The sequence below is a fragment of the Nycticebus coucang genome, chromosome 17 (assembly GCF_027406575.1).
Source record: "Nycticebus coucang isolate mNycCou1 chromosome 17, mNycCou1.pri, whole genome shotgun sequence".
NCBI classification, from domain to species: Eukaryota; Metazoa; Chordata; class Mammalia; order Primates; family Lorisidae; genus Nycticebus; species Nycticebus coucang.
The window spans coordinates 51162702-51187343 of record NC_069796.1 but is presented as its reverse complement, the minus strand read 5'-3'; the positions used below and the strand labels follow the sequence as shown (position 1 = coordinate 51187343).

The 24642-nt window shown below is 47.4% G+C and overlaps 1 protein-coding gene across 4 annotated transcripts in view; it reads left to right on the top strand.

Annotated features, from left to right (window-relative positions):
- Positions 1-24430, top strand: part of ANXA6 (annexin A6) — a 58641-nt gene extending 34211 nt beyond the window's left edge. For 3 of the 4 annotated variants that reach the window (XM_053567424.1, XM_053567428.1, XM_053567425.1), the window contains 11 exons: positions 770-864; positions 1462-1575; positions 3826-3916; positions 5363-5442; positions 5975-6028; positions 13285-13302; positions 14067-14160; positions 15239-15334; positions 18824-18882; positions 21383-21505; positions 23150-24430. In XM_053567424.1, the coding sequence (XP_053423399.1) occupies positions 770-864; positions 1462-1575; positions 3826-3916; positions 5363-5442; positions 5975-6028; positions 13285-13302; positions 14067-14160; positions 15239-15334; positions 18824-18882; positions 21383-21505; positions 23150-23209 (884 nt within the window). In that variant the 3' untranslated portion in view covers positions 23210-24430. The remainder of the gene's footprint in view (positions 1-769; positions 865-1461; positions 1576-3825; positions 3917-5362; positions 5443-5974; positions 6029-13284; positions 13303-14066; positions 14161-15238; positions 15335-18823; positions 18883-21382; positions 21506-23149) is intronic. The other variant, XM_053567427.1, reaches the window with a different exon arrangement.
- The last annotated feature ends 212 nt before the right edge of the window (positions 24431-24642 follow it).

The following is a 24642-nucleotide window of genomic DNA, read 5'->3' as shown; positions in this document are numbered from 1 at the left end:
TGGGCTCTGTGGCAGGGGTGTGGTTTGTTTGGCAGTGGGCTAGGCAGGGAGCAGGGCAGAAATTGGGGTCCACAGAGTGAAGAGGACTTGATCCTGGAATGTCTTGACCCTGCACCAACTGACCCTGTGCTCAGAAAGTCCAGTCAGGATCAGGGAATCTAGGGGTTGGCTTCCATTGCCTTGTCTCTCCCTGTCTGGCCAGCAGCAACTCCCAGGGGCCTGTAGGAAGATAGACGTAAAAAGGCCTTGAAAGATAGAGTCCCATGCCAGGCGTGAAATTGATGGCAGTAATCTGAGAGGCAGGAAGGGGTATCTTAACACCTTCCAGAGTGCTGTGGTTAGAGGGAGTTGGGGTCCAGAAAACCGGACTTAGATTGTCAGGGTTGGAAGGAAATCTTAGTCTAGCCTCTTCATGTTACAGATGTAGAAACTGAGTTCCAGAAAGGCCAAGGGTCTTGCCCAAGGCGGACAGCCAGTGCTAGGGCCAGGACTAAAACTCAGAGATCCTGACTGCCAACCCAGTACCCTCCACCCACCAGGTGTCCTTTTTCCTAAGCAGTGTGGCATGACAGAAAGAAAGGCAGGTGGGAATCAAGGGGGAGTTAGTGGCCTGAGCCAGATAGAAGGTTTCTGCAGGGTCTCAGGAGCACAGGGCTGCCTTGCCAGGCATCCACCCTGCTAGAATTTGATGGCGATCATCAGTGGGGGTGGGTATGTGCAAAGCTGAGCCACAGGCCTTCTTCTGAGGTGTGTGGCTCTGGTGACTCAGGAACAGATGAAGGCACCATCATTGATATCATCACACACCGGAGCAATGCCCAGCGGCAGCAGATCCGGCAGACCTTCAAGTCTCACTTTGGCCGGGTAAGGGCTCCTTCCCCTTGGGCCCTGGGCCCCGCATCCACGCACTCCCCTGACGGAGTTCAGCCTGCTCTGCATAGTTGGACACCAGGAACCCATGGCAGTGGAACCCCACATTGTCAACATGATCTCAGTGTCTTCCAGTGTGGGTTTGGGCAGACATATCCCTCCATTCCTCCATGTCTTTGTGTTGGGCAGTACTTGTGTGGGCTGGCTTGGTGGCATCAGAGGCTTCAGTGTGGGGCTAAAACCAGAGCTAAGAGTTGTTTTCGTGCAGTGCTTCATGAGTGCTGGTTCAAGGCTGATGCTAAGTGTTAGTGACTATTGCACTTTGGTGGTGTCTGGCTTAGGCTGATGAGTTTCCCCCAGATGGAAACAGTATCCTTCAGTGCTGCCCCCTTCCCTTTCCAGTCTTCCTCCTGGTTGCCCACTCCCCACTTTGGCTTCATCTAAATAATAAATCCAACATCAACAAAGACAGGTAGAAGCTTTCCTGATCCCCCATACAGAGCTCATGTCCTCATTCATATCTCCTCCCTGCCCTGGGTCATGTGTGGACAAGTGCTGATGTCGGCATGACCTTGGCTCTGCCCTTGGCAGGACTTAATGGCTGACCTGAAGTCTGAGCTCTCTGGAGATCTGGCGAGGCTGATTCTGGGGCTCATGATGTCACCGGCCCACTATGATGCTAAGCAGTTGAAGAAGGCCATGGAGGTATGGTGTGGCACCAACGGGATGGGGTCCAGTCTGTGCGGGTGCTGGTAGGGCCACAAGTGCCCCTCTGAAGCCCAAGGGGTGGAATCCCTCCCTAATACAAGCTGGTATGACACAAAAGGGAAAAGGTATAGGATGTGGCTGAGTCCAAAGACTTAAATGCTGTTCTGACTCTTGGCCCTCTCCTGCCTTGGCTCTGCTGTCTTTCGTGGTCACTTGTCCATCCTACTAGCTAGCAGCTGCAGTGGAGAGTTCCTTCTTCCCAGGAATTCCAGCAAAAGTCTCAGCATTTACTCTGATTTAATTTGAGTGACATACACAGTAACCGGAGGGACTGGGGTCTCGTAGAGCAGCTGGAGGAAGCAGTGTGGGTCTGGATGGAACACGACAGCAGTCTGTATTACAGTCCAGCCCTGCCACTCACTGTGTTATGCTGGGCCATTACTTACGCTTCCTATGCCTCTGTACCTTCATCTGTGAAATGAAAACAGTCCCTGCTCTTCAAAATGGGACAGGTCAAACACAGGCATGAAGGGCACTGTTAAGTCTGAAGACCTGACCCTACCTTTAGCAAGAAAGAGGGTTATGTCTTGGCCCAGATGTTACTGGAGCAGCTTTGCTTCCCAAGGCACCAATTGTACTATTGGCTTCTGTTTATGAAGAACATATGGTAACCATCTGGGGCTGTGTACATCAGCTGGATTAGTTGTCTTGTCAGGCCACAAGGTGAGGCTCTTATTTTTTCAACCCATCTTGCAGAAAGGGAAACTGAGGTGGGGGGCATTACTTACTTGTTCAAGGTCACAGAGCTATAAATGAGCAAATCTGGGGTTCAGACCAAGTCTTTCCAACCCTAGACCAGTGATTTTCCAACTGGTGTACCACAAAAATTTTTAAAGATCATTAATTAAATTGGTTTTGAAAGAAATTTTTAAGAAATTATTAATTATTCTTGAAAGAAGTTCAAAGCATAGTAAATATATTCTTTTTTTTACTCTTTTTTTTTTTATCAACATAATTTAAGTGTGCTATGAGATAAAAAAAAAAAAAAAAAAAAGGTTGAGCAACACTGCCCTAGAGCTTGTCTTGACAACCACAGGAAACCACTGAGGCTTTTGGTCCCTTCAAGATTAAGAGGAGAGCAGCAGAGGAGAACTAGAGGACTTTAAAAAAGCATTGCCTAGGCAAAGCAAACTGAGATTATTGTTTATTAAAAATTCCTAGCTGAAAAAGCAAATGAACTAAAGATGAGTTCATGTCCCTTCTTTATGGAATAGAAGGGACCAATAAGCTAACCTGACCCAGGCCTTTCCATTCTTGCAGTTTACAAATGGGAAACCGAGGGAGGCTCAGACAGTCAGTGACTTAGGGGAAGGATGGGGCTTGATCCTGGGGCTCAGGACGCTCCCAATGTCCTTACCACACACCTGCTTCTCATAAAGAGACTCCTGAGGCTCATTCAGGGTCAACCTCCTGGGATCAGAGAATCCACTAGGTGGCGACCTCTGTGAGGACAGAGAACATGGCCCCAGCACCTTGCACGGTGACTGGCTCATAGCAGGTGTCTAACAGATGTTCAAGTGAGTGGACCAGTGGCTGATCCATCTGTCTGGTTCCCTACTGCCCTCTGTGTGGGGACCTTTGTGCAGCAAGTTCCCCTGCCCGTCCCAGGGCCGTAATGTCACAACCCGTGTAACACTCCTCAAATCTAAATGTAAACGAATGTGGTATGTTTTTATCTTAAAGCACAAAATTCTTTTTCTTCTGACAAAACAATATTTGCTCTCTGTAAAAACTTGAGAAATATAGATAGAGCAAAAACAGAAGAAAATAGCAATCGTCCGTGAGGTCCTTACTCACCCAGAGAGCACAGCCTCCATTAACACTGTGATGCACGTGTGTGTCTAATGTTCTTTTTACATACTCACGTGTAAATGTTTATATTCAGCTATGTATGTGCATATGTATTTAATACACACATACCTATATATCTTTTCTTTTTTCCAAAAGCAATTCTCATGGAGGTTCTAGAAATCTTGAATCAGGGCTGGTGTGGTCAGCCCTAATTGTGCCAAGGGCTCTCTGGTCTGGGGGCCATGCCTAGAAGTCAGCGGAAAATCAGGAAGACTCGGCTGGGCTTTCGCCTCCTGGGTGGTTTCTTGGAGCTGGTGCCACCTTGGCCTGGGCCCTGGGAGCCTCTGCACAGGGGTCAGAACTGTGGCTGAGATGGTCTTTGTCTTGACATTCTAGGGAGCTGGCACAGATGAAAAGGCTCTTATCGAAATCCTGGCTACTCGGACCAATGCCGAAATCCGGGCCATCAATGAGGCCTATAAAGAGGGTGAGTGTGGGAGGTCTGGGCAGGAGAAGAGCCAGGCCCTGCAGTGCCTGGCCTCAGACCACAGCTCTGGCCCGTCTCCTTTCTCTCAGTCCACAAGACTTTGATAAGCCCCTTGAATGTGCCCAGCTCTGTGTCTGGGGAAGAACAGGAATTTCAAAAAGACAAAGGCCTAGGTTTGGTACCTGTAGCATAGTAGTTATGCTGCGGGCCACATGCATCCAGGCTGGCGGGTTCTTATCCAGCCTGGAACAGCTAAACAACAATGACAACTGCAACAAAAAAAATAGCCAGGTGTTGTGGCGGGTGCCTATAGTCCCAGCTACTTGGGAGGCTGAGCCAAGAGAATCACTTAAGCCCCAAGAGTTGGAGGTTGCTATGAGCTGTGATGCCACGGCACTCTACCAAGGGCAACATAGTGAGACTCTGTCTCAAAAAAAAAGACAAAGGCCTAGAGGTAGAAGAGAGCTTGGCTAAAGTGGGAAGAGGGGATGTCCCACCCTGCTGGGGAGAGGGTGGGTGACTTTAGGGGCATGTGGCCTGCTCAGTTGTTCAAGGCCCCAGACTATCTTAAATATTAAATTTTAATATCTGAGTTTCTAATTTTTTAAAAAGTAGCCTCATATTTTCATTCTGAAGTAGCTTGAATGCTAGTCAAAATGGTTAAACTTTTTCTCTTGTAAGTAGCTTTTTTTTTTTTTTTTTTGCAGTTTTTGGCCAGGGCCAGGTTTGAACCTGCCACCTCCGGTATATGGGGCCAGTGCCCTACTCACTGAGCCACAGGCACTGCACCGCTTTTTTATTTTTTAATTATTTTTTTAGGCTTGGTGCTGTACCACAGTGGTTATGGCATCAGCAACATACACCGAGGCTGGCAGGTTCAAACCCATCCTGGGCCAGCTAAACAGCAATGACAACTGCTACAAAAAATGGCTGGGCCTTGTGGCAGGCACCCATTGTCCTAGCTACTTGGGAGGCTGAGGCAGGAGAATCGCATAAGCCCAAGACTTTGAGGTTGCTGTGAGCTGTGATGCTACGGTACTCTACCAAGGGTGACATAGTAAGACCCTGTCTCAAAAAAAATTTTGTTTTAATTTTTTGGTAGGCAAGTGACACGCTCAGAGCCATGCATTTGGGTCTAGCAACTGCCATGCAAGTGGAAAGGTAGAAAAGAGAATGAAGATAGGGAGATGACTTGAGGCTGGTAAATGATAGAGGCTAGATGTGGTGGGACCTGAACTGGAACAGAATAGAAGGAAAGGATAGAGAGGAGGATGACTGGATCACAAAATCCACAGGAGGATGACTGGATGCTCCCCAAACCCACCTACAATCTCCCTTCCCCCTTTCAACACTGCCCTGGCTTAAATCTGAGCTTCTAGGAACCCCCTTTCACTCATCAAACCCTTTTTGGCTGACAGCTGCTCACCGCCCATTTCTCTGTCTCAGACTATCACAAGTCCCTAGAGGATGCTTTGAGCTCAGACACATCTGGCCACTTCAGGCGAATCCTCATTTCTCTAGCCACGGTGAGTGAATTTATGGGCCTCAGGCCTGCCTGCCCTTCCAGATGCCAGGGAGGAGGGGAAGGGTTACTGCATAGAAGGGGCAGGGTTATTAGAAGCCCCGTTCTGAGGAAGAGGGTATCTCCCCACTGCCTGCCTCTGGTGTTCATTCGTCAAAGCTGGCTTGGTGCCACCTGCTCCAGGCAGTCCTCCCGGTTGGCCGTAACCTGGCTTTTGGGGTTGTCAGCTCATAGGACAAAGCCACATGGGTGACCCTCTTATGGTCATCACTATAGTCTCCATCACTATGTCTTGAATTTCTGTAACTCAAATGCCAGGCCCTAATTCACAGTTACTAAGAGTTCACTGTGTACCAGGCATTGGGCTGAGCACCTTATAGATGTTCTCATTTAATGACCTGACAGCTTGCCCATGGAGGCAGGATTATTGTCCCTGTGCTACAAATGAGGAAAGGACTCAGAGGGCTGAGGTGACTGCTAAGGGACAGAGAGGGTGGACATTTAGGGACCAGCCTTTCTTGCTGCTCCTGCTGCAGGGGAACCGCGAAGAGGGAGGAGAAGACCGGGACCAGGCCCGGGAAGATGCCCAGGTGAGACCCCCTCCAGCCCACCCACTGACCTCTGCTGGGCTTCCCTGAGAAGTGGCTCCAGCTGATGTCTGTCCGTGTCAGGCCCTGGCTGTCTGGGGGTGGGAAGACTCCTGACAGGGGCGTGGCTGATTTGATTGACCTTCACCCTTAGAAGTAAGACTTTGAGGGTTTTCGTAATGAGATTTATTTAGGAGTGTGGTGCTGGTCTTACTGGGATCTCCTCCTTAGGCCTTAGAGCTAGAAGGGACTTACAGATTGCCCAGGTTAAATCCCTCGTGCTATAGTGGAAAAGTGGAGGCCTACAGAGGGTGAATGACTTCAGAAAGTCACACAGCAAATCAGGGGCTCAGGTGTAATTGACCCAAAGAGAACAGGTCTGGGAGCTTGCTGGGCAGGGAGCCTGAGTACTAAAGATTTCAGTTTATTATCTGTAAAATGGGATCAAGATTAGATGTAGTGTCCCAGGAGAAGACTAGAAAGTAAGTTCCTCAAGAGCTGGAATCGTTGTTTGGTCACTCATGGGTCCACAGTGTCATATGGTCAGTGCTCAGTGAATATTTGTTGAATGAGGAAGAGGGGAGAGGGTTCTCTCTAGAGTGTCCTGGCTGCTGTGCTTCTGCCCTGCTCCTCCAGCTAGTGATCGGAGCTCTAGCTCAGAAGGCTCATGGCTCCTCGTGGAGGCTGGACAACCCTAAATTCATTTTCTCTAGGGGTTCCTGTGGCTGGGCAGTCCCTCTGGAGGCCATCTGTAGTGTCCCTCGTGACCTGTGCCTTGACTGCAGCACCCACTGGCCTGGCTCAGGTCCAGATCTTCACCTCTGCCCACCCAACCCCCACCCCATGAAAGCCGTCTGTCCAGGGCTAGGCATAGACACCACTGACAAGGAATTCAGCCCCCTTATCTTACAGTCAGAGGGTTGAAAAGAGCACTGATGGATTGATGGTCAGGGCACCAACTTTTCTGTTCCAGCTCCATTAATGGAGCTCTGGTATGTCACAACAGCATCCGAGGTAGCAAACTCCTTAGCCGTAACCTGACGATGACAAAATCATAACTGCAACTATTAGAACATTATAACTACTATATACTGAGCATGATGCTAAGACTAGTTTGTACTTTATTATGTTTTCTCTTTTACTGAAGGAAAATGAAGCTCCTAATTTATCCAAGCGTACAGTTCTAAGTGGCAGTGGTTTGATTTGAACTCAGGCTTGCCTAACTCCAAAGACTATACTAAATACAGTAGTATCTTCTAGGACCCAGTACAGTTAAATTCCCCTGCAGCTTCCAAATCAGGTAGCGATTGTTGTCAGTTGTCCAACCCTTGCTTTAGAATACAGCTGTCAGAAGCTTCAGGTTGTGTTCAAATGCCTGGAATTACAGTTACACTTCTTGGCTCATTTATGGGGCAACAAGTGTGGGAATCCAGCCAGACACTTGTAATGGCTTGCTGAGGTCACATTCATTCACTCATCCAACATATCTTTATTAAGTATTACTATAAGTAGCCCCATTATGCTCCTGAGGGCTTTTCATCTAAATCTCACCCCAAATCCACCCTCCACTCCAAAATCCATTTTCCAGAGATCACTTCCACCATGTGCCTGGTCTGCCTGGTAAGGCTGTGCTTCTAGTTGCCACCAGCAGGGAGCAGTGGTGAGCCTCACTGGCCAGCTGCTTTCCTGGAGAGAAGGGGAGAGAGAGAAACTGGATAGAAAAAACAAAGGGACCCTTGACCCAGAGCCCTGCCCAGCTAAGCTACTTCTCCAAATTTAAGATGCTAGACCCTGATCTTAGTGTAGACTCATTTTCTTATAACTAGCAATATATTCTTTTATAGAAACTTCAGAAGATAGAGACCAAAAAACCCCTATAACCTATAGTAATAGCCATTATTAATATTTTGGAATATATTATGCTAGTTGTTTATCTATGTATATATAGATTCCTGATTTGATAACAGTTAAAAATTAGTATTCTGTGAATGTTATTGCACATTTTAAAAAATGACAAATGTCATTTATTTAACCAGCCCTTTTCCTAGTATAGTGTACTCTTTTATCACGTTCATGATTTTTTCCTTAGAATAGATTTCCAGAGGTGAAAGGAGCATGCTAGAGCAAAATGTATATAAAAATTCAGGGCATTTGGCTCAGCTGTTGTAGCATGGTGGTTACGGCGCCAGCCACATGCACTAAGGCTGGTAGGTTCAAACACGGCTGGGCCAGCTAAACAATGACAACTGCAACAAAAAAATACCCAGGTGATGTGGCGGACAACTGTAGTGCCAGTTACTCCAGAGGCTGAGGCAAGAGAATCGCTTAAGCCCGAGACTTTGAGGTTACTATGACAGCACTCTACTGAGGGTGACATAGTGAGACTGTCTCAAAAAACATTTTTTTTTTTCAGGGCATTTAATAGGCAGAGCTAAGCTCTCCCCTTAGAAAGACAATGTGCATGAGTGTTTGGCAGTTTTTGTTTGCCTGTTTTACTGGCCTCTCATAGTCTCTCATTCTGGGTGTGTAAACACCCTCAAGCTTTTAGAAGTCTGGGTTTGAGGCCTGGAGCCATAGCTCATGCCTATAATCCTAAAACTCTGAGAGACTGAGGCAAATGGATTGCTTGAGCTCAGAGACCACCCTGATCGAGATCACCCTGAGTAAGAGTGAGACCCTATCTCTACTAAAAATTAGAAAAATAGCCAGGCATTATGATGGGCATCTATAGTCCCTGCTACTCAAGAGGCTGAGGCAGGGGAATGGTTTTAGCCCAGGAGTTTGAGGTTGCTGTGAGCTCAAATGATGCCATGGCACCCCACCCAGGGTGACAGAGTAAGACTCTGTCAAAAAAGAAGTCTGGGTTTGTTATTAACAGGGCAAACATATGTCCAGTTTCCACCTGTTCCTCCAAAGTAAATGTTAATAGCTTCCCCGTTCATTATTACCACTGGAGCAATAAACAATATAGATAACTAATTATTATAAGATCCATAATGAAATGAAAAATTGTCATTTTTTTTTTTTTTTTTTTTGTAGAGACAGAGTCTCACTTTATGGCCCTCGGTAGAGTGCCGTGGCATCACACAGCTCACAGCAACCTTCAACTCCTGGGCTTAAGCGATTCTCTTGCCTCAGCCTCCCGAGTAGCTGGGACTACAGGCACCCGCCACAACGCCCGGCTATTTTTTTTTTTTTTGGTTGCAGTTCAGCCGGGGCAGGGTTTGAACCCGCCACCCTCGGTATATGGGGCCGGCGCCTTACCGACTGAGCCACAGGCGCCACCCGAAAAATTGTCATTATTATTAATCAGTCCTCAAATATTTAAAATATAACAGCTTTGGGCGGCACCTGTGGCTCAAGGAGTAGGGCGCCGGTCCCATATGCCGGAGGTGGCAGGTTCAAACCCAGCCCCGGCCAAAACCCACAAAAAAAAAATAAATAAATAAAACATAACAGCTTTATTGACATAGAATTCATATTCCCTGTGATTGACATATTCAAAGTATAAAATTTGGTGGTTTGGGTTATCTTCACAGACTTGTGCAATCATCACCACAATCAATTTCATCACTCCAGAAACAAGCCCTGTGCACATTAGCAGTTACTCCTCATTTCCTCCCAACCCCCAGGCCTAGCAAATTGCTAATCTTCTTTCTGTCTCTCCAGATTTGCCTATTCTGCACATCTCCTGTAAATGGAATCATACGATATGTGGCTTTGAGGGGCTGGCTTCTTTCATTTAGCGTGGTGTTTTTAGAGGTCATCCACACTGTAGCATAAGTCAACACTGTTCTTTTTTCTTTCTTTTTTTTTTTTTTTTTTTTGAGGCAGAGTCTCAAGCTTTTGCCCTGGGTAGAATGCCATGGCGTCACAGCTCACAGCAACCTCAAACTCTTTGGCTTAAGCGATTCTCTTGTCTCAGCCTCCCAAGTAGCTGGGACTACAGGTGCCCAGCCCACCACCCAGCCATTTTGTTGTTGTAGTTGTCATTGTTGTTTGGCAGGCCTGGGCTGGATTCGAACCCACCAGCTCTGTGGCTGGTGCCCTAGCCTCTGAGCTACAGGCGCCAAGCCCTGTCAGCACTTTTCATTGCCAAGTAATATTCCATTGTCCATTCCTGAGCTGGATGTATATTTGGGTTTTTTCCACTTTGGGGCTATTATGACTAATGCTGCTATGAAAATTTGTGTACACATGTTTGTGTGCACATACATACATTTTCATTTCTCTTAGGTGTCTACCTAGGAGAACTGTTTGGTCCTGTGATAACTCTGTTTAACATTTTGAGGAACAGCCCAGATTAATTTTTGCATGAAGTAGCTATGCTAATGAGGAAAAGCTTTTGTGTTAAGTGTTAAATATTTTTTTAGTACCCTACCACACTTTTTTAATACTACAGGCATAGTATTATTACATAGTATTATAATACTACAGATAAGATTATTATTGTCTTGAAGATGCTTCAAAAAAACTAATCTGTCACAAGTTCTGTCACCTGAATAAATGAGAATATTTGACACTTTAATTTTTTTTTTTTTTTTTTTTGAGATAGAGACTCACTCAGGTGCCCTGGGGTTGAGTACCATGGGGTCATAGCTCACAGCAACCTTCAACTCTTAGGCTCAAGAGATCCTCTTGCCTCAGCCTCCTGAGTAGCTGGAACTACAGGTGCCCATCACAATGCCCAGCCATTTTTTAGAGACAGGGTCTCACTCTGGCTCATGCTAGTCTCGAACCTGTGAGCTCAAGCAGTCCAGAGTGCTGGGATTACAGGCGTGAGCCACTGTGCCCGGCCTATTTAATTTTTTAAACATCTTCCTCTCTTTGTTTTAAAAAACAAAAAATACTGAGCTTTTTTTAACATAACTTTAAAATATTTTTGACTTTATATGTATAAACAGAATTTGTCATATTAATCATGTTTAAGCATACAGTTCAGTGGCATAAATACATTCACATTGTTGGGCAACCATCACCACCATCTGTCTCCAGAACTGTTGTTCATCTTGCAAAACTGAAACTCTGAACCCACTGAGCAGTCACTCCCCGTTTCTCCATCTGCCAGCACTTAGCAACTATTATTCCACTTTCTGTCTCCACAAAATTTGACAGGAAATGGATTTGTGTAGTATTTGCTCTTGGGTGATTGGCTTATTTCTCTCAGTAAAATGTCCTCAAGGTTCAACATCTAGGTTGTTTTTAATACAAAAAAAGGGCCGGGGTGGTGGCTCACACCTATAATACCAGAACATGGGAGGCCGAGGCGGGTGGATTGCCTGAGCTCATAGGTTAGAGACCAGCCTGAGCCAGAGTGAGACCTCATCTCTAAAAATATAGCTGGGCGTTGTGGCAGATGCCTGTAGTCCCAGCTACTTAGGAGGCTGAGGCAAGAGAATCACTTAAGCCTGGGAGTTTGAGGTTACTGTGAGCTATGATGCCGGGGCACTTTACCAAGGGTGACGAAGTGAGAGTCTGTCTCAAAAAAAAAACAGGAAAAGTATTGAAAAACCAGAAGTAGCCCATAATCCTAGTTGCCCTGATAACTCCGATTTGGCATTTAAATAAAAAACAAAGTAATGTATTTGCATGTTTAGGAAATGTAAACATAAAATTTCAAGAAGAAGAAAAGAAAACGAAAAGGTGGGTGGCGCCTGTGGCTCAGTGAGTAGGACACCAGCCCCATATACCAAGGGTGGCAGGTTCAAACCCAGCCCCAGCTAAACTGCAACAAAAAAATAACCACGCGTTCTAGCAGGCCTCCCAGCTATTGGGAGGCTGAGGTAAGAGAATCGCCTAAGCCCAAGAGCTGGAGGTTACTGTGAGCTGTGACGCCAGATCATTCTACCCAGGGCACAAAGTAAGACTCTGTCTCTAAAAAAAAAAAAAAGAAAAGAAAAGAAAACGAAAAAGCTTTCCTGCATACTTTCTCCTCAAAGGTAACCACTTAGTAGCATCTTGACAATTTATTCCTTATGAGAGTTTTGTTTGTTTGTTTGTTTGTTTTTGTAGAGACAGAGTCTCACTTTATTGTCCTCGGTAGCGTGCCGTGGCGTCACACAGCTCACAGCAAAGTCCAACTCCTGGGCTCAGGCGATTCTCTTGCCTCAGCCTCCCGAGTAGCTGGGAATACAGGTACCTGCCATGACACCTGGCTATTTTTTTGTTGCAATTTGGCCCAGGCGGGTGCCCTACCCACTGAGCCACAGGCGCCGCCTGAGAGTATTTTTTTTTTTTATTGAGATAAAAGAAACACTCTTATACCATATATATACTTTACTTTTTACTTAATTTAAATGGAAACTCTCCTTATAAGCTCTGTAGATATGTCTCATTCTTTTTAAGAGCTGTGTGGGTTGTTTCCATTGCTTGAATAAACCATAGCCTGTTTAACAAGTCATCTACTGACAGTTTCCAGTTTTTCTCTGTTGCAAACATGCTGCAGTGGACAATCGTACATTCTATCATGGTAGACTTTTGCCAGTGTGTCTGTAGAGCAGATTCCTAGTGACGTAATTGCTAATCAAATGGCAGATAGTATTTTACTGTTGTTAGACGTTGCCAAATATACAATCAAAAGGAGACAAAAGTTTCTAGAATGTAAGCTACAATAAAAAGAAGACAAAAGTTTCTAGAATGTAAGCTACGGGGAAGTTTACAAAGGGAATAGTTTCAATCTATCCAGTAGAAAAGGGGTCAGCAGAGCTTCAGGGGAAAAGGCAAAAACCAAACTCAGTCTGGGTACACAAGGGCTGTTTGTATTTTGTTCCAGGCACCCACAGTCATAGCTATTTTCCTCACAAAGTATTATGTCCTAACCACAGAATTCTGTGCTCTGCAGATTGCAACAATTAAAAGTAACCCTTGTAAAATGATTTTCCCACCTCTGCTTGGCTGTGTGCCCCCAGGCCAATCACCTCTCCTTCAGGCACCAGCTGACCTCTTTTTCCCCATCTGGAGGTGCTAAAATCACCTGTCTCCCAACCCCTTCCAACTCTGAAGGTGCTAAAGGGTGCAGGGAACCTTGCACTCCTAGCCAGCCCTAGCCCCATTTCGAGCTCTGCCCTGAAAGACCAGAGAAAAGTATTTTCCCCTCAACACTGTCTCTTATCATGTCCTGTGTTCCCTTGGGGTCTCTCAGGATCTCTCCCACTCTCGACCAGGCCCCCTCACCCTGCACCCCAGGACCCCACCAACCATCTGGTCGCTTCTGACTCTTGCCTTCCCCTCTCTCCCTTCTTTCTCCTCCTTGCTTTCAGGTGGCTGCCGAGATCTTGGTGAGTGCCCTGTTTTTCATTTGGATTTTAACAGCCTCTCTGAGTAAAGTCTGGCTGTGCCCTGGGGCTGGGGTCCAGTGGGGCAGATTCAAGCCATGATTTGGGGGCTTGCTCTGCAGCTTCTCTCTTTCCCCTTCAGGGCCCCTTAGGTCCCTTGCTAGGCAAAAGAGGGCCCAGGCTAGTGTTTCCCAAACCCCAGCCATTCATATCTGACATGATTTGTACTGCATAACCACCAGCTATTCATAGTTACCTCTAAATTGACTGACTTTTAAACCTAAAAGTTGTTTTAAAGGGAATTTAATATGAATGTAAATTAAATAGCTGGCTAGAAGATAAGTGTGGAAACATACATGTGTAGCATATTCAAATACGTTTGCCTTTAATCTTGCTTGGGGAAATGCTGGCCAGGCCATCACTTTTGCACGTGCACACATACACATTTCCCAGGGGGCTTTTAGAGAGGTTGAGGGATGAAAGGACAAGGTCAGATTTCTGTGTGCAGTGCCTGGGAGGCCAGGATGGAAGTACCCAGTGCTAAGCCCATCAGTGTCAGTCCCCAAGGTCCCTGGGAACTGGAAGGGGAATGTGAAGTTCATTCACTCGAGGCTGAGGAAGGAAGAGGGGCCCAATCTCAGCTCCCTTGGACGGCTGGGTTAGCCCAGCTTCTGACCTCAGCCCAGACAAAGATATGAATGTGCATAATAATCAAGGCTTTCTCGTGTCTCCCCTCCCAAATTCTTGCCTCAACTTGGGCTCCGCAGGAGATAGCAGACAAACCTAGTGGAGACAAAACTTCCTTGGAGACGCGTTTCATGACGATTCTGTGCACCCGCAGCTATCCTCACCTCCGGAGAGGTAGGCCTGACCTCCTCCCCTTCCCAATTCAGCAGGAACATTCCCAAATCCAACAGGAGGCTCTCAGTTCTCTAACAAGAGAAGGCAGTTACCCACCTACCTGCATCCCCCAGCAGTGGAGTAGCATGGCTGATGGAGACCCTGACCCTGTTGCTGAACGTGGCTCAGCCTTGGGTCAGCTCCCTTCACCTTGAAGGCCAACTCTGATGAATTGGAATTAGCTGCCTAGAAAGCTGTGCTGAGAAGGATTCTGAGGTTCAGTGTCATGATCCATGTGTAATGCCTTCCAGGAGCAAGATAACAAAAAATGGTTTGAACCACAGGTGGCCACACACAGGGCACCCCCGTACGCAGTGGCCCTGATGTTAGGTGATCATGAAGCGTCCTTTCCACTAGGACATTCACGTCTTAACATGCTTTCATCTGGTACTTTTCAATACTGAAGGTGCTTTAGCATAGTGGCTAAAAGATGAACCACCTTGATTTCAATCTACCCCATTACCAGCCATGTGACCTCAGGCAAGTTACTGAATCTCTGCCTGAGTTCCCTTATCTAGGAATGGGGATTTTAGTTCAACCTTACCTGGTTGTTGTGAAGACACAAAACATACATGTGTAATGCACTCCGCACAATGCCTGGCACGTAGTAAGTGCTTTCCAAGTGTTATCATTATGTCATTCTTTACAAAATCTCTGTCCCAACTTGACACAGGAGGAAGAGGAGGCCAAGAAAGGGAAGGGTGACTCAGGGTTGCAGAAGCAGAGCCATGACTAGGACCCCTGGCTTTTTTACTACCTCAGTCTAGGTTCCCAGAACTTGTCCAGGGCTCTGGGCTGTTGGCCCAGCCCAGAGGCTCCAAATTAGCACAGATTGGCTTCGACCCCAAAGCAGCCTTGATGTCAGAACTCCCTCTCATGGTGATTCTGCCTGGGCTGAGGCCATACCTGTCACTGTTTCCAGTTTCCTGGGCACAGTCTATGTGCAGACCTGGCGGGGCAGGGGAGGGGTGAGCTCGAGCTTTCCCATTGCCCCAAGCTGGAGCTCAGCCTCCTCTTCTGGGGCTTCCCTTGGGGCCAGTTTTCCAGGAGTTCATCAAGATGACCAACTATGATGTAGAACACACCATCAAGAAGGAGATGTCCGGAGATGTCAAGAACGCATTTGTGGCCATTGGTAACTGGCGGGGACCAAAGGAAGGGTCTGGGAACATTGGGAACATGGCCAGGTTTTCTGGAAGAGTGTAACCTTGCCAGCACCCTCAGCTACTAGTATTGGAAAGCGTACGCTGCAACAGGTGGCCTCTGGGGTTTTACCAAACGTGTGAGTGTTGGGAAGTATGAGGACTCTTCCAGGCTGCAGGACAGGATGAGAAAATGGCTCTCCCTGGGGAAGGGCCAGAAGGCTAGGACAGGACAGGAGGAGGCACAGCATCCTGCAGGACTAAAGTATGTGTGAGTACACACACACTCTGCACATCTCTGCACATATGCCCTACACAAACCACACACACACTCTGCACAAAAGCGCTACAAACTGCACACACACACTCTGTACATATGCCCCACACACTGCACACACACACTCTGCACATATGCCCCACACACTGCGCACACACACTCTGCACATATGCCCCACACACTGCACGCACACACTCTGCACATATGCCCCACACACTGCGCACACACACTCTGCACATATGCCCCACACACTGCGCACACACACTCTGAACATATGCCCCACACACTGCACGCACACACTCTGCACATATGCCCCACACACTGCGCACACACACTCTGAACATATGCCCCACACACTGCGCGCACACACTCTGCACATATGCCCCACACACTGCGCGCACACACTCTGCACATATGCCCCACACACTGCGCGCACACACTCTGCACATATGCCCCACACACTGCGCGCACACACTCTGCACATATGCCCCACACACTGCGCGCACACACTCTGCACATATGCCGCACACACTCTGCACATATGCCCCACACACTGCGCGCGCACACTCTGCACATATGCCCCACACTGCGCGCTCACACTCTACACATATGCCCCACACACTGCGCGCGCACACTCTGCACATATGCCCCACACACTGCGCGCGCACACTCTGCACATATGCCCCACACACTGCGCGCGCACACTCTGCACATATGCCCCACACACTGCGCGCACACACTCTGCACATATGGCCTACCCATGAACACCAGTTACACTGCACACACGACACATGCACACATACAGAACACACTGAACATGTGCACACATATCACATAGGCCTCTTTCCTCCTCCCAGCACATGGCTCTCTTTGGTCACTCTTATTTTAATTTGACTTCTTGACTTTGAAAAAGTCTTTCCCTTTTGGTTCTCAATTTCTACATGTGTAAATATGGATGGGTAGGCATGAGTGAGGGTTAAAGTTGGTTTCATCAGTGTTGATTGTCATTAGTATCTTAATTTATGTACTATAACATGCATTGCATTGATGAACATATTTTCTTAATCCTACCGGGAGGGGCCAATGGAAGATTTTCACATAATTGCCATCAATTGTAAAATAATCTTGATTTCAGAGACACTAAATATGGGGGAAGGTGTTTCAGATTGGGTGAAGGAAAGATATTGTTGTTGTCATTTAGCATGGATGGGCCTTTATTGCCTTGGCACAGCACTGAGGAGGCGGAGAGCCTCGTGGTTAAAAGCATGGTATTCAGGTTGAATCCCTGCTCTTCCACTTTCCAGCTGTATGTCCTTGCACAGGTCACAAAGCCTCTGTGTCTCAGTTTCCTCCTCTGTAAAATGGAAATCACAATAATTATTGTAAGATTTGAACGAGTTAATTCTATAGTAATTGGCGTTTTTGTAAGATTTGAGCGAGTTCATTATACATGAAGTACTTAGAACAGTGCTCACTGGGCAAGGGTTAGCTTTTGTTTCCTGCCAGGCCCTGTGCTTGTTTAGTTGCATAAACAGGTTCTGTTAAATCCTAAGCAGGTGTTCTTATCAGCTTGCATTACAAAGAGGACACTGAGTTCAAAGAGGTTAATGTCAATAGTGGAGACAGGACTCAACTCAAACTCCTGGGCTCAAACGATTCTCCTGCCTCAGCCTCCTGAGTAGCTGAGACTACAGGCACCCGCCACAACACCCAGCTAATTTTTATATGTTTAGTAGAGATGGGGGTCTCACTCTTGCTCAGGCTGGTCTTGAACTCCTAAGCTCAAGCAATCCACCCTCCTCAGCCTCCCAGAATGGTAGGATTACAGGTGCAAACCACCACACCAGGCCAAAAGCCATGTTCTTAACACGGCTTGACCTTCAGAGACACTTTCAGGTCCTGCCCTCCTGGTATTTCTACTTCTTCCCTCTCACCTCCCACTTTGGCAACCCCATGCCAGGCTATTTCACACCATCCTGTCCCATGGCAGGCACTGGGGTCCCCTGTTCCCATAGAGATACTTTTATATCCAAGATCGTCCTGGCTCTGAAGCTGGTGTCAGGTTCCTCCTTCTGCTGAGATACCCACCTTGTGGGCTCTGGAACCTTGAAAGGAAGCAGCTGCTAAGTCCTTGAGAAAGGGCTGAGTTGACCTAACAGGCATGCATTATCTGAGGTGAGGATGGGGTGGGGAACATAGGCTGCCAGTGTGGCCGAGTACGTAGACCCTGGACAGCACTCAGCCCCAGGGAATAGCACAGTGCCTTAAATTATGCCAATGGACAGCCATTCTTTGGGACAGAATTTTTTTTTTTTGTAGAGACAGAGTCTCACTTTATGGTCCTCGGTAGAGTGCTGTGGCATCATACAGCTCACAGCAACCTCCAACTCCTGGGCTTAAGCAATTCTCTTGCCTCAGCCTCCCGAGTAGCTGGGACTACAGGCGCCCGCCACAACGCCCAGCTATTTTTTGGTTGCAGTTCAGCTGGGGCCGGGTTTGAACCCGCCACCCTCGGTATATGGGGCTAGCACCTTACCGACTGAGCCACAGGCACCGCCCTGGGACAGAATTTTTGTAATTCAGTACCTCCCAAACATTAGACTGCATTAGAGTAGGGCAGTCAACTGTCTTCATGTGTGTGGGGCTTTCAGTGCTAAAACCAGGACTCTTCTAGGCAAATTGGGACAAGTTGGTTACCCACCTCCAGTTTCAGACTCAGCATATGTGGGGTGGGGCATGAGAATTTGCATTTCTTCCAAGTTCCCAAGAGATGCTGATGTTGTTGGTCCACAAGGCACACCTCAAGAACCAGTGTTCAAAATGTTTCTAGAACTTGAGTCTGTTGGGTGGAGGCTAAAACCTGAGTTTTAAACAAGCTTCTCGGGTGATTCCAATGCACTTAAACATTTAAGGCTCTGTGCCTTGTGTTCATGAGGAGTTAATTCCATTTGAATATTCTACTAACCTTGGTTAGCTATAAACAACTTTAGTAGGAAGTGAATTGCAACCAAGTAAGAACCAGGACTAGGGCTGAGCCAGACAAGGAGGCATTGGGATGTCAGTGTCACCCCAAGCATGACACTGGTGGTGGCAATGATCTCCAGACTCAGGATGGGAGAGAGGAGGCAGGGCAGGGGAGCCCAGTCCAGGGGCCGGTGCACTTCCTCTGACTAAGTTCCCTGCATCTCTGTCTTCTTTCCATCAGTTCAAAGTGTCAAGAATAAGCCTCTCTTCTTTGCTGACAAACTTTACAAGTCCATGAAGGTAAGAAAACCTGCTCATTTGTTCCTTTCCCTTCAAGCACTGACTTACGTGCACATGCAAAGACAGGTGTGTGCCGTCCCCCAAATTAGGACGTCTGGCAGCTGTTACCTCCTGTCTGATATTTACCAGCATCTGCCTTTGTCTGCCTCTAGAGTAGCTCCCAATCGGGGTGATTTTGCTACCCAGAGGACATTTGACTCTGTTCAGACACATTTTTACTCATCACGGCTTGGAGTGTTTTGCTGCTGGCGTCTAGTGAGAAGAAAGCAGGGATGCTGTTGAACGTCCTACAATGGACAGAACAGCTCCATGCAACAAAGAATTATCTGGCCTGGGCGGCGCCTGTGGCTCAGTGAGCAGAGGGCTGGCCCCATATACCGAGGGTGGCGGGTTCAAACCCAGCCCCGGCCAAACTGCAACAAAAAAATAGCCGGGCGTTGTGGCGGGCGCCTGTAGCCCCAGCTACTCAGGAGGCTGAGGCAGGAGAATCGCCTAAGCCCAGGAGTTGGAGGTTGCTGTGAGCTGTGTGACGCCACGGCACTCTATGGAGGGCAATAAAGTGAAACTCTGTCTCTACAAAAAAAAAAAAAAAGAATTATCTGGCCTAAAATGTCAAGGTTTCGAACCATGCTCTGGGGGCGGCACCTGTGGCTCAAAGGGGTAGGGCGCCAGCCCCATATGCCGGAGGTGGCCGGTTCAAACCCAGCCCTGGCCAAAAACTGCAAAAAAGAACCATGCTCTGGAAACATAGGACTGAGTAAGACAGTTTCTGCCCTCTCAGAGCTCACGTTCTAGCAAGTGTCTCCTATGACAAATGATCATCAAAGGTCACAAGTACTCAGCTCTGGGACTAACCCTGCCTTTCCTGAGGGGTCCAATCCACACTGGCCACCCTCTTACCCCAGACACTGGAGTCTCAACTGTGACAGAGCCTAGACAGGCTAGTGGGTGGGAAGGAGCCCGAAACCCTCTCAGCCTAAACAGCCCCAAACATGACAACCATTCCTTGAGCACTTACCACGTGCTCATGAGCACTGATGCCCTGTGCCAAGTGTTTCACCTCTCTGACCACAGTTGACCTCACAGCAATCCTATGAGGTCAAGGTAGTATCCTTATTTTACTGTGGAAGAAACTGAGGTTAAAACTTTGTGTGAGTTGGCTCGGCACCCATAGCTCAGTGGTTATGGCGCCGGCCACATACACCAGGGCTGGCGGGTTTGAACCCAGCCTGGGCCAGCTAAACAACAACAACAAAAATAGCCAGGCGTTGTGGTGGGTGCCTGTAGTCCCAGCTACTTGGGAGGCTGAGGCAAGAGAATTGCTTAAAAAAAAAAGAATTGCTTAAGCCCAAGAGTTGGAGGTTGCTATGAGCTGTGACACCACAGCCCTCAACCGAGGGTGACATAGTTGAGACTCTGTCTGAAAAAAAAAAACAACTTTGTGTGAGTTAATATGGCTCCTCCATGGCAGTGCTGGGACTTGAACCTACCTCTATCTCCTAAGCTGGCATTGCTCACTCCTTAGGGGCAGAAGTGGACCCTAGCTGCCCATGCACTCTGTGCCCTCTGCCTAATCCTTGGGCCCTAACTTTGTTTCCTGGGGCTGCTATAACAAATCACCACAAAGTGTTGACAACAAAAATTTATTCTACCGTATTCTGTAGGCCAGAAGTTCAAACTCAAGATGTTGGCAGTGTGGGGTCCTTCTGGAGGCCTTGAGGGAGCACTGTCCTGTGCCTCTCTTTTAGCTTCCTGGTGTTGCCAGAGGTTGTTGGAGTTTCTTAGCTTGTGGATACAATACTTTAAGCTCTGCCTTTATCCTCATATGGCCTTCTCTGTCTCTGTATGATGGTGTCCCCTCTCCACTTCCTATAAAGCTAGTAATGATTGGTTTAGGGCCCACCCTAATCCATTATGATGTCAACTTGTCACCTGTGCAAAGACTCTATTTCCAAATTAGGTCCCATTCTGAGTTTCTAGTTGGGCGTAAATTTTGGAGAGCATATTACTCAGCCAATACAGGCTGTTTTTGCCTCTCAATCTGGCCAGTCTTGGGCATAGGAGAGGTTTAGTCAGGACCATTTGCGGAAGACAGGGGCAGAATATCCCACTCTGGTTTTGGAAAGTAAAGGGAAAGAGGCAGATGGACACCCACTATTTCTTTCTTTTGAGACAGAGCCCCACTATGTCACTCGGTAGAGTGCTGTGGCGTCGCAGCTCACAGCAACTTCAAACTCTTGGGCTCAAGCGATTCTCTTGCCTCAGCCTCCCAAGTAGCTGGGACTATAGGTGCCCACCACAACGCTCAGCTATTTTTTGTTGCAGTTGTCATTGTTGTTTAGCTGGCCCGGGCTGAGTTTGAACTCACCAACTTCTTTGTATGGGGCTAGTGTCATAACCACTGTGCTACGGGCACTGGGCCAACACACCCACTGTTTCTTAGCCAACCTGGCTCTGTCTCTCCTCCTACCTGTGTCTCCTTCTTGCCTGGCTCCACCAGGGTACTGGCACGGATGAGAAGACCCTTACCAGGATCATGATCTCCCGGAGTGAGATTGACCTGCTCAATATCCGGCGGGAATTCGTTGAGAAATATGACATGTCTCTCCACCAAGCCATTGAGGTAAGGGGAGGGGTTAAAGGTCAGTGGGAAGGGAGTGAGTGTCACATCCCTAATATACGATTAGAAGTCTTTCTTCTACTGGATTTCCTCTTAGAACAGCCACAATATTGCTAAATGAAAGATCTGCCTCATTGTTTATACCAAAATACATTCCTGAAGGATCAAACAAAGGCTTGTAATTAAAGGTTTCTAAATAAAACAAAAGCCCCCCCCCCTTTTTTTTTTTTGCTTTTTATAAAGAACTTTAGGACGGGTACAGGGGCTAATGCCTATAATCCTAGCACTTAGGAAGGCCAAGGTGGGAGAATCACTTGAGCTCAGGAATTCAAGACCCCCTATGAGCAAGGGTAAGACCCTGTCTCTACAAAAAAATAGAAAAATTAGCTGGGCATGGTAGATAGACCATGGGACTTATAGTCTATAAGTCTTTTTTTTTTTTTTTTTATTTTTTTTATTTTTGGCCGGGGCTGGGCTTGAACCCGCCACCTCCGGCATATGGGACCGGCGCCCTACCCGTTGAGCCACAGGCGCCGCCCAGTCTATAAGTCTTATACCTCTTATAGTCCCACCTTCTGGGGAGGCTGAGGCAAGAGGATCGCTTGAGCCCATGAGTCTGAGGTTATAAGGTTGCGGTGAGCTATGATGATGTCACTGTACTCTAGCTTGGGTAACAGTGAAATTCCATCTTAAGAAAAAGGAAAAACACCCACTTTAGTGAAGTATAATTTATATACCATAAAAGTCACATCAAGGATATAAGTCAATAATTTTTAGTAAATTTACTGAGTTGTGCATCCATCAGCACCACCCGGTTTCTAGACATTTCTAGCATCCCACTAAGATCTCTTATACATGCTCACCTAGTTCCACATTAACCATAGGCAGCCACCAAGCTACTTTCTGTATCTGTGGATTTGCCTTTTCTGGATAGTTTATATAAATGGAACTGTGTAATATGTGACCTTTAATGTCGGACTTCTTTGACATATGGATTCCATTCTTTTGGTCTTAGATATTGGCCAAGATCTTAAAGTTTGATGCTCTCTATACTAGAGTGACAAAACTGAGCATCTCACAGGCATTCTTATGTAGAGTTGGTGGGAATGTAAATCATCAGCACATTTTAAAGGGTGATTTGGCAGTTTCAAATGATAAATATATATGTATCTACATATATAGATACATATAGTATAGATTTTTTTTTTTTTGAGACAGAGTTTCACTATGTCGCCCTTGGTAGAGTGCTGTCACATCACAGCTCACATCAACCTCAAACTCTTGGGCTTAAGCGATTCTCTTACCTCACCTTCCCAAGTGGCTAGGACTACAGGTGCCCGCCACAATGCCTGGGTATTTTTTTGTTTTAGTTGTCATTGTTGGTTAGCAGGCCTGGGCCAGTTTCAAACCTGCCTGCCCCAGTGTATGTGGCTGGCACCCTAACCACTGAACTATGGGAGCCAAGCCTATATTTATATTTTTTAGTAGAGACAGGGTCTCATTCCTCCTCAGGCTGGTCTCAAATTCCTGATCCTAAGGGATCTTCCTGCCTTGGACTCTCAGAGTGCTAGGATTATAGGCATGAGCCACTGTGTTCGGCCCAGAAGACTGTTTTCACTCACTCTGCTCTCCCTCTCCCCTTGGCAGGGCGACACCTCTGGAGACTTCCTGAAGGCATTGTTGGCTCTCTGTGGCGGTGAGGACTAGGGCCGCCAGTTTGACAGACACCGAGAAACAGTCAGCAGCCACCATGGCCAACCCCGAATGTTCCAGTTCCAAAGACTGAGGAAGGGGCAGGGTGGGGGGAGGGTTAGGGTTGGGCTCTTCAACCGGGGCATAGGAAAGTCTCCCACTCCCACAGGCCACTGAAGGCCCAGCACAGTCCTTCCTGCTCATAGCCAACTGGCTAAAGAACTACAGCCATTCACCGTGCACCTCTTGTCCACCTCCATCCTCCTCTGACACTTAAGCCTTTCCCAGCTTCCTTCCCTTGCCATAGCCTGTGCCCTGGTTTGTCAAATCCAAAAACATGCTGAGCCTTTGTCAGTAATGAGTGGCGTATGTGCTTTGAATGGTGGGTTGGTGGCAGGTGCTGGTGGAGAGTGCTAGGGTGGGGGGAGGAGTTATGTGTTTGGGCAAACTGACTACCCTCCCCCTGTATTTCACACCGATCCCCATGCAGGCTGTGCTAGGATCCTGGCCCAGACCCAGATGCCTGGGTTCAAATTTGCATCTGCCATGCACTTTCTTTCCTACCTCTGGCTAGTCCCATTCCCTCCCTGAGTCTCTCCACTCTTACCTACAAAATAGGAGAGTTAGAACCTGTAGCCTGGATTTTCCTTATTAGAGCTGGAAGTTGTGAATCTGCCCATGAGTGAATTATGTCTTTAAACTCTTCTGGGGTGTTTCCTGGGAAGCCCACAGAATCTGAGCCTGCAGTCAGTCTGGGAAAGCTAGCCCAGCCTTGCTAGATCTTAGGTGCTTTCTCGGCCCCTCTAGCTGCCTGAGCATTTCTTTGTCTGTTCTTCATCCTTTATAACCAAACCCAAACTTCCTCTTTTGAACTCTTCAAGGGCACCAGATGTGATTGCGATCTGGGGAGGCCCGTGGGAAGTTTCCACTTCATGAAGGACACTGATAAGCAAGTAGGCTCAACTGCAATTTCTCTGTCTTCCCCTCCCCCAGCCCACTTCTGCTCCAAGCCTTGGGTCTAAGATTGTCCAGTGACCACGGGTGTGCCTGCTGGCTGGCTGGAAGGCTCTGCCCCCTACCCTGACTGGCCAACACAGTTTATGGCAGTTGCCAAGGCAGTTGAGAGACTTGCTTGGTGTTGTCTTCTCCCTCCCCTGCAGTGTGATCTTGGACCAGCCATTGCCCTTGCTGGGCCTCTTTCCTCATTTGTATAGTAAAGGGTTGGACCATTTTGAAGAGCTGTCTCTAATCTCTGCCATAATGAATCTGAAACTAAGAAAATGTACCTTGTTGTGTTTTATCCACTTGTATTTCTCTACCAGGCTGTGAGCCCAAGTGCTGTGAGCATCAGCTGAGAGCTTTATGGAGCATTTGCCCAATTTAAACTGTTAATGAAAGTGGTTAAGAGCTTTGGAGTAAGACCTTTGTAACTATGAGCACACGAGCCT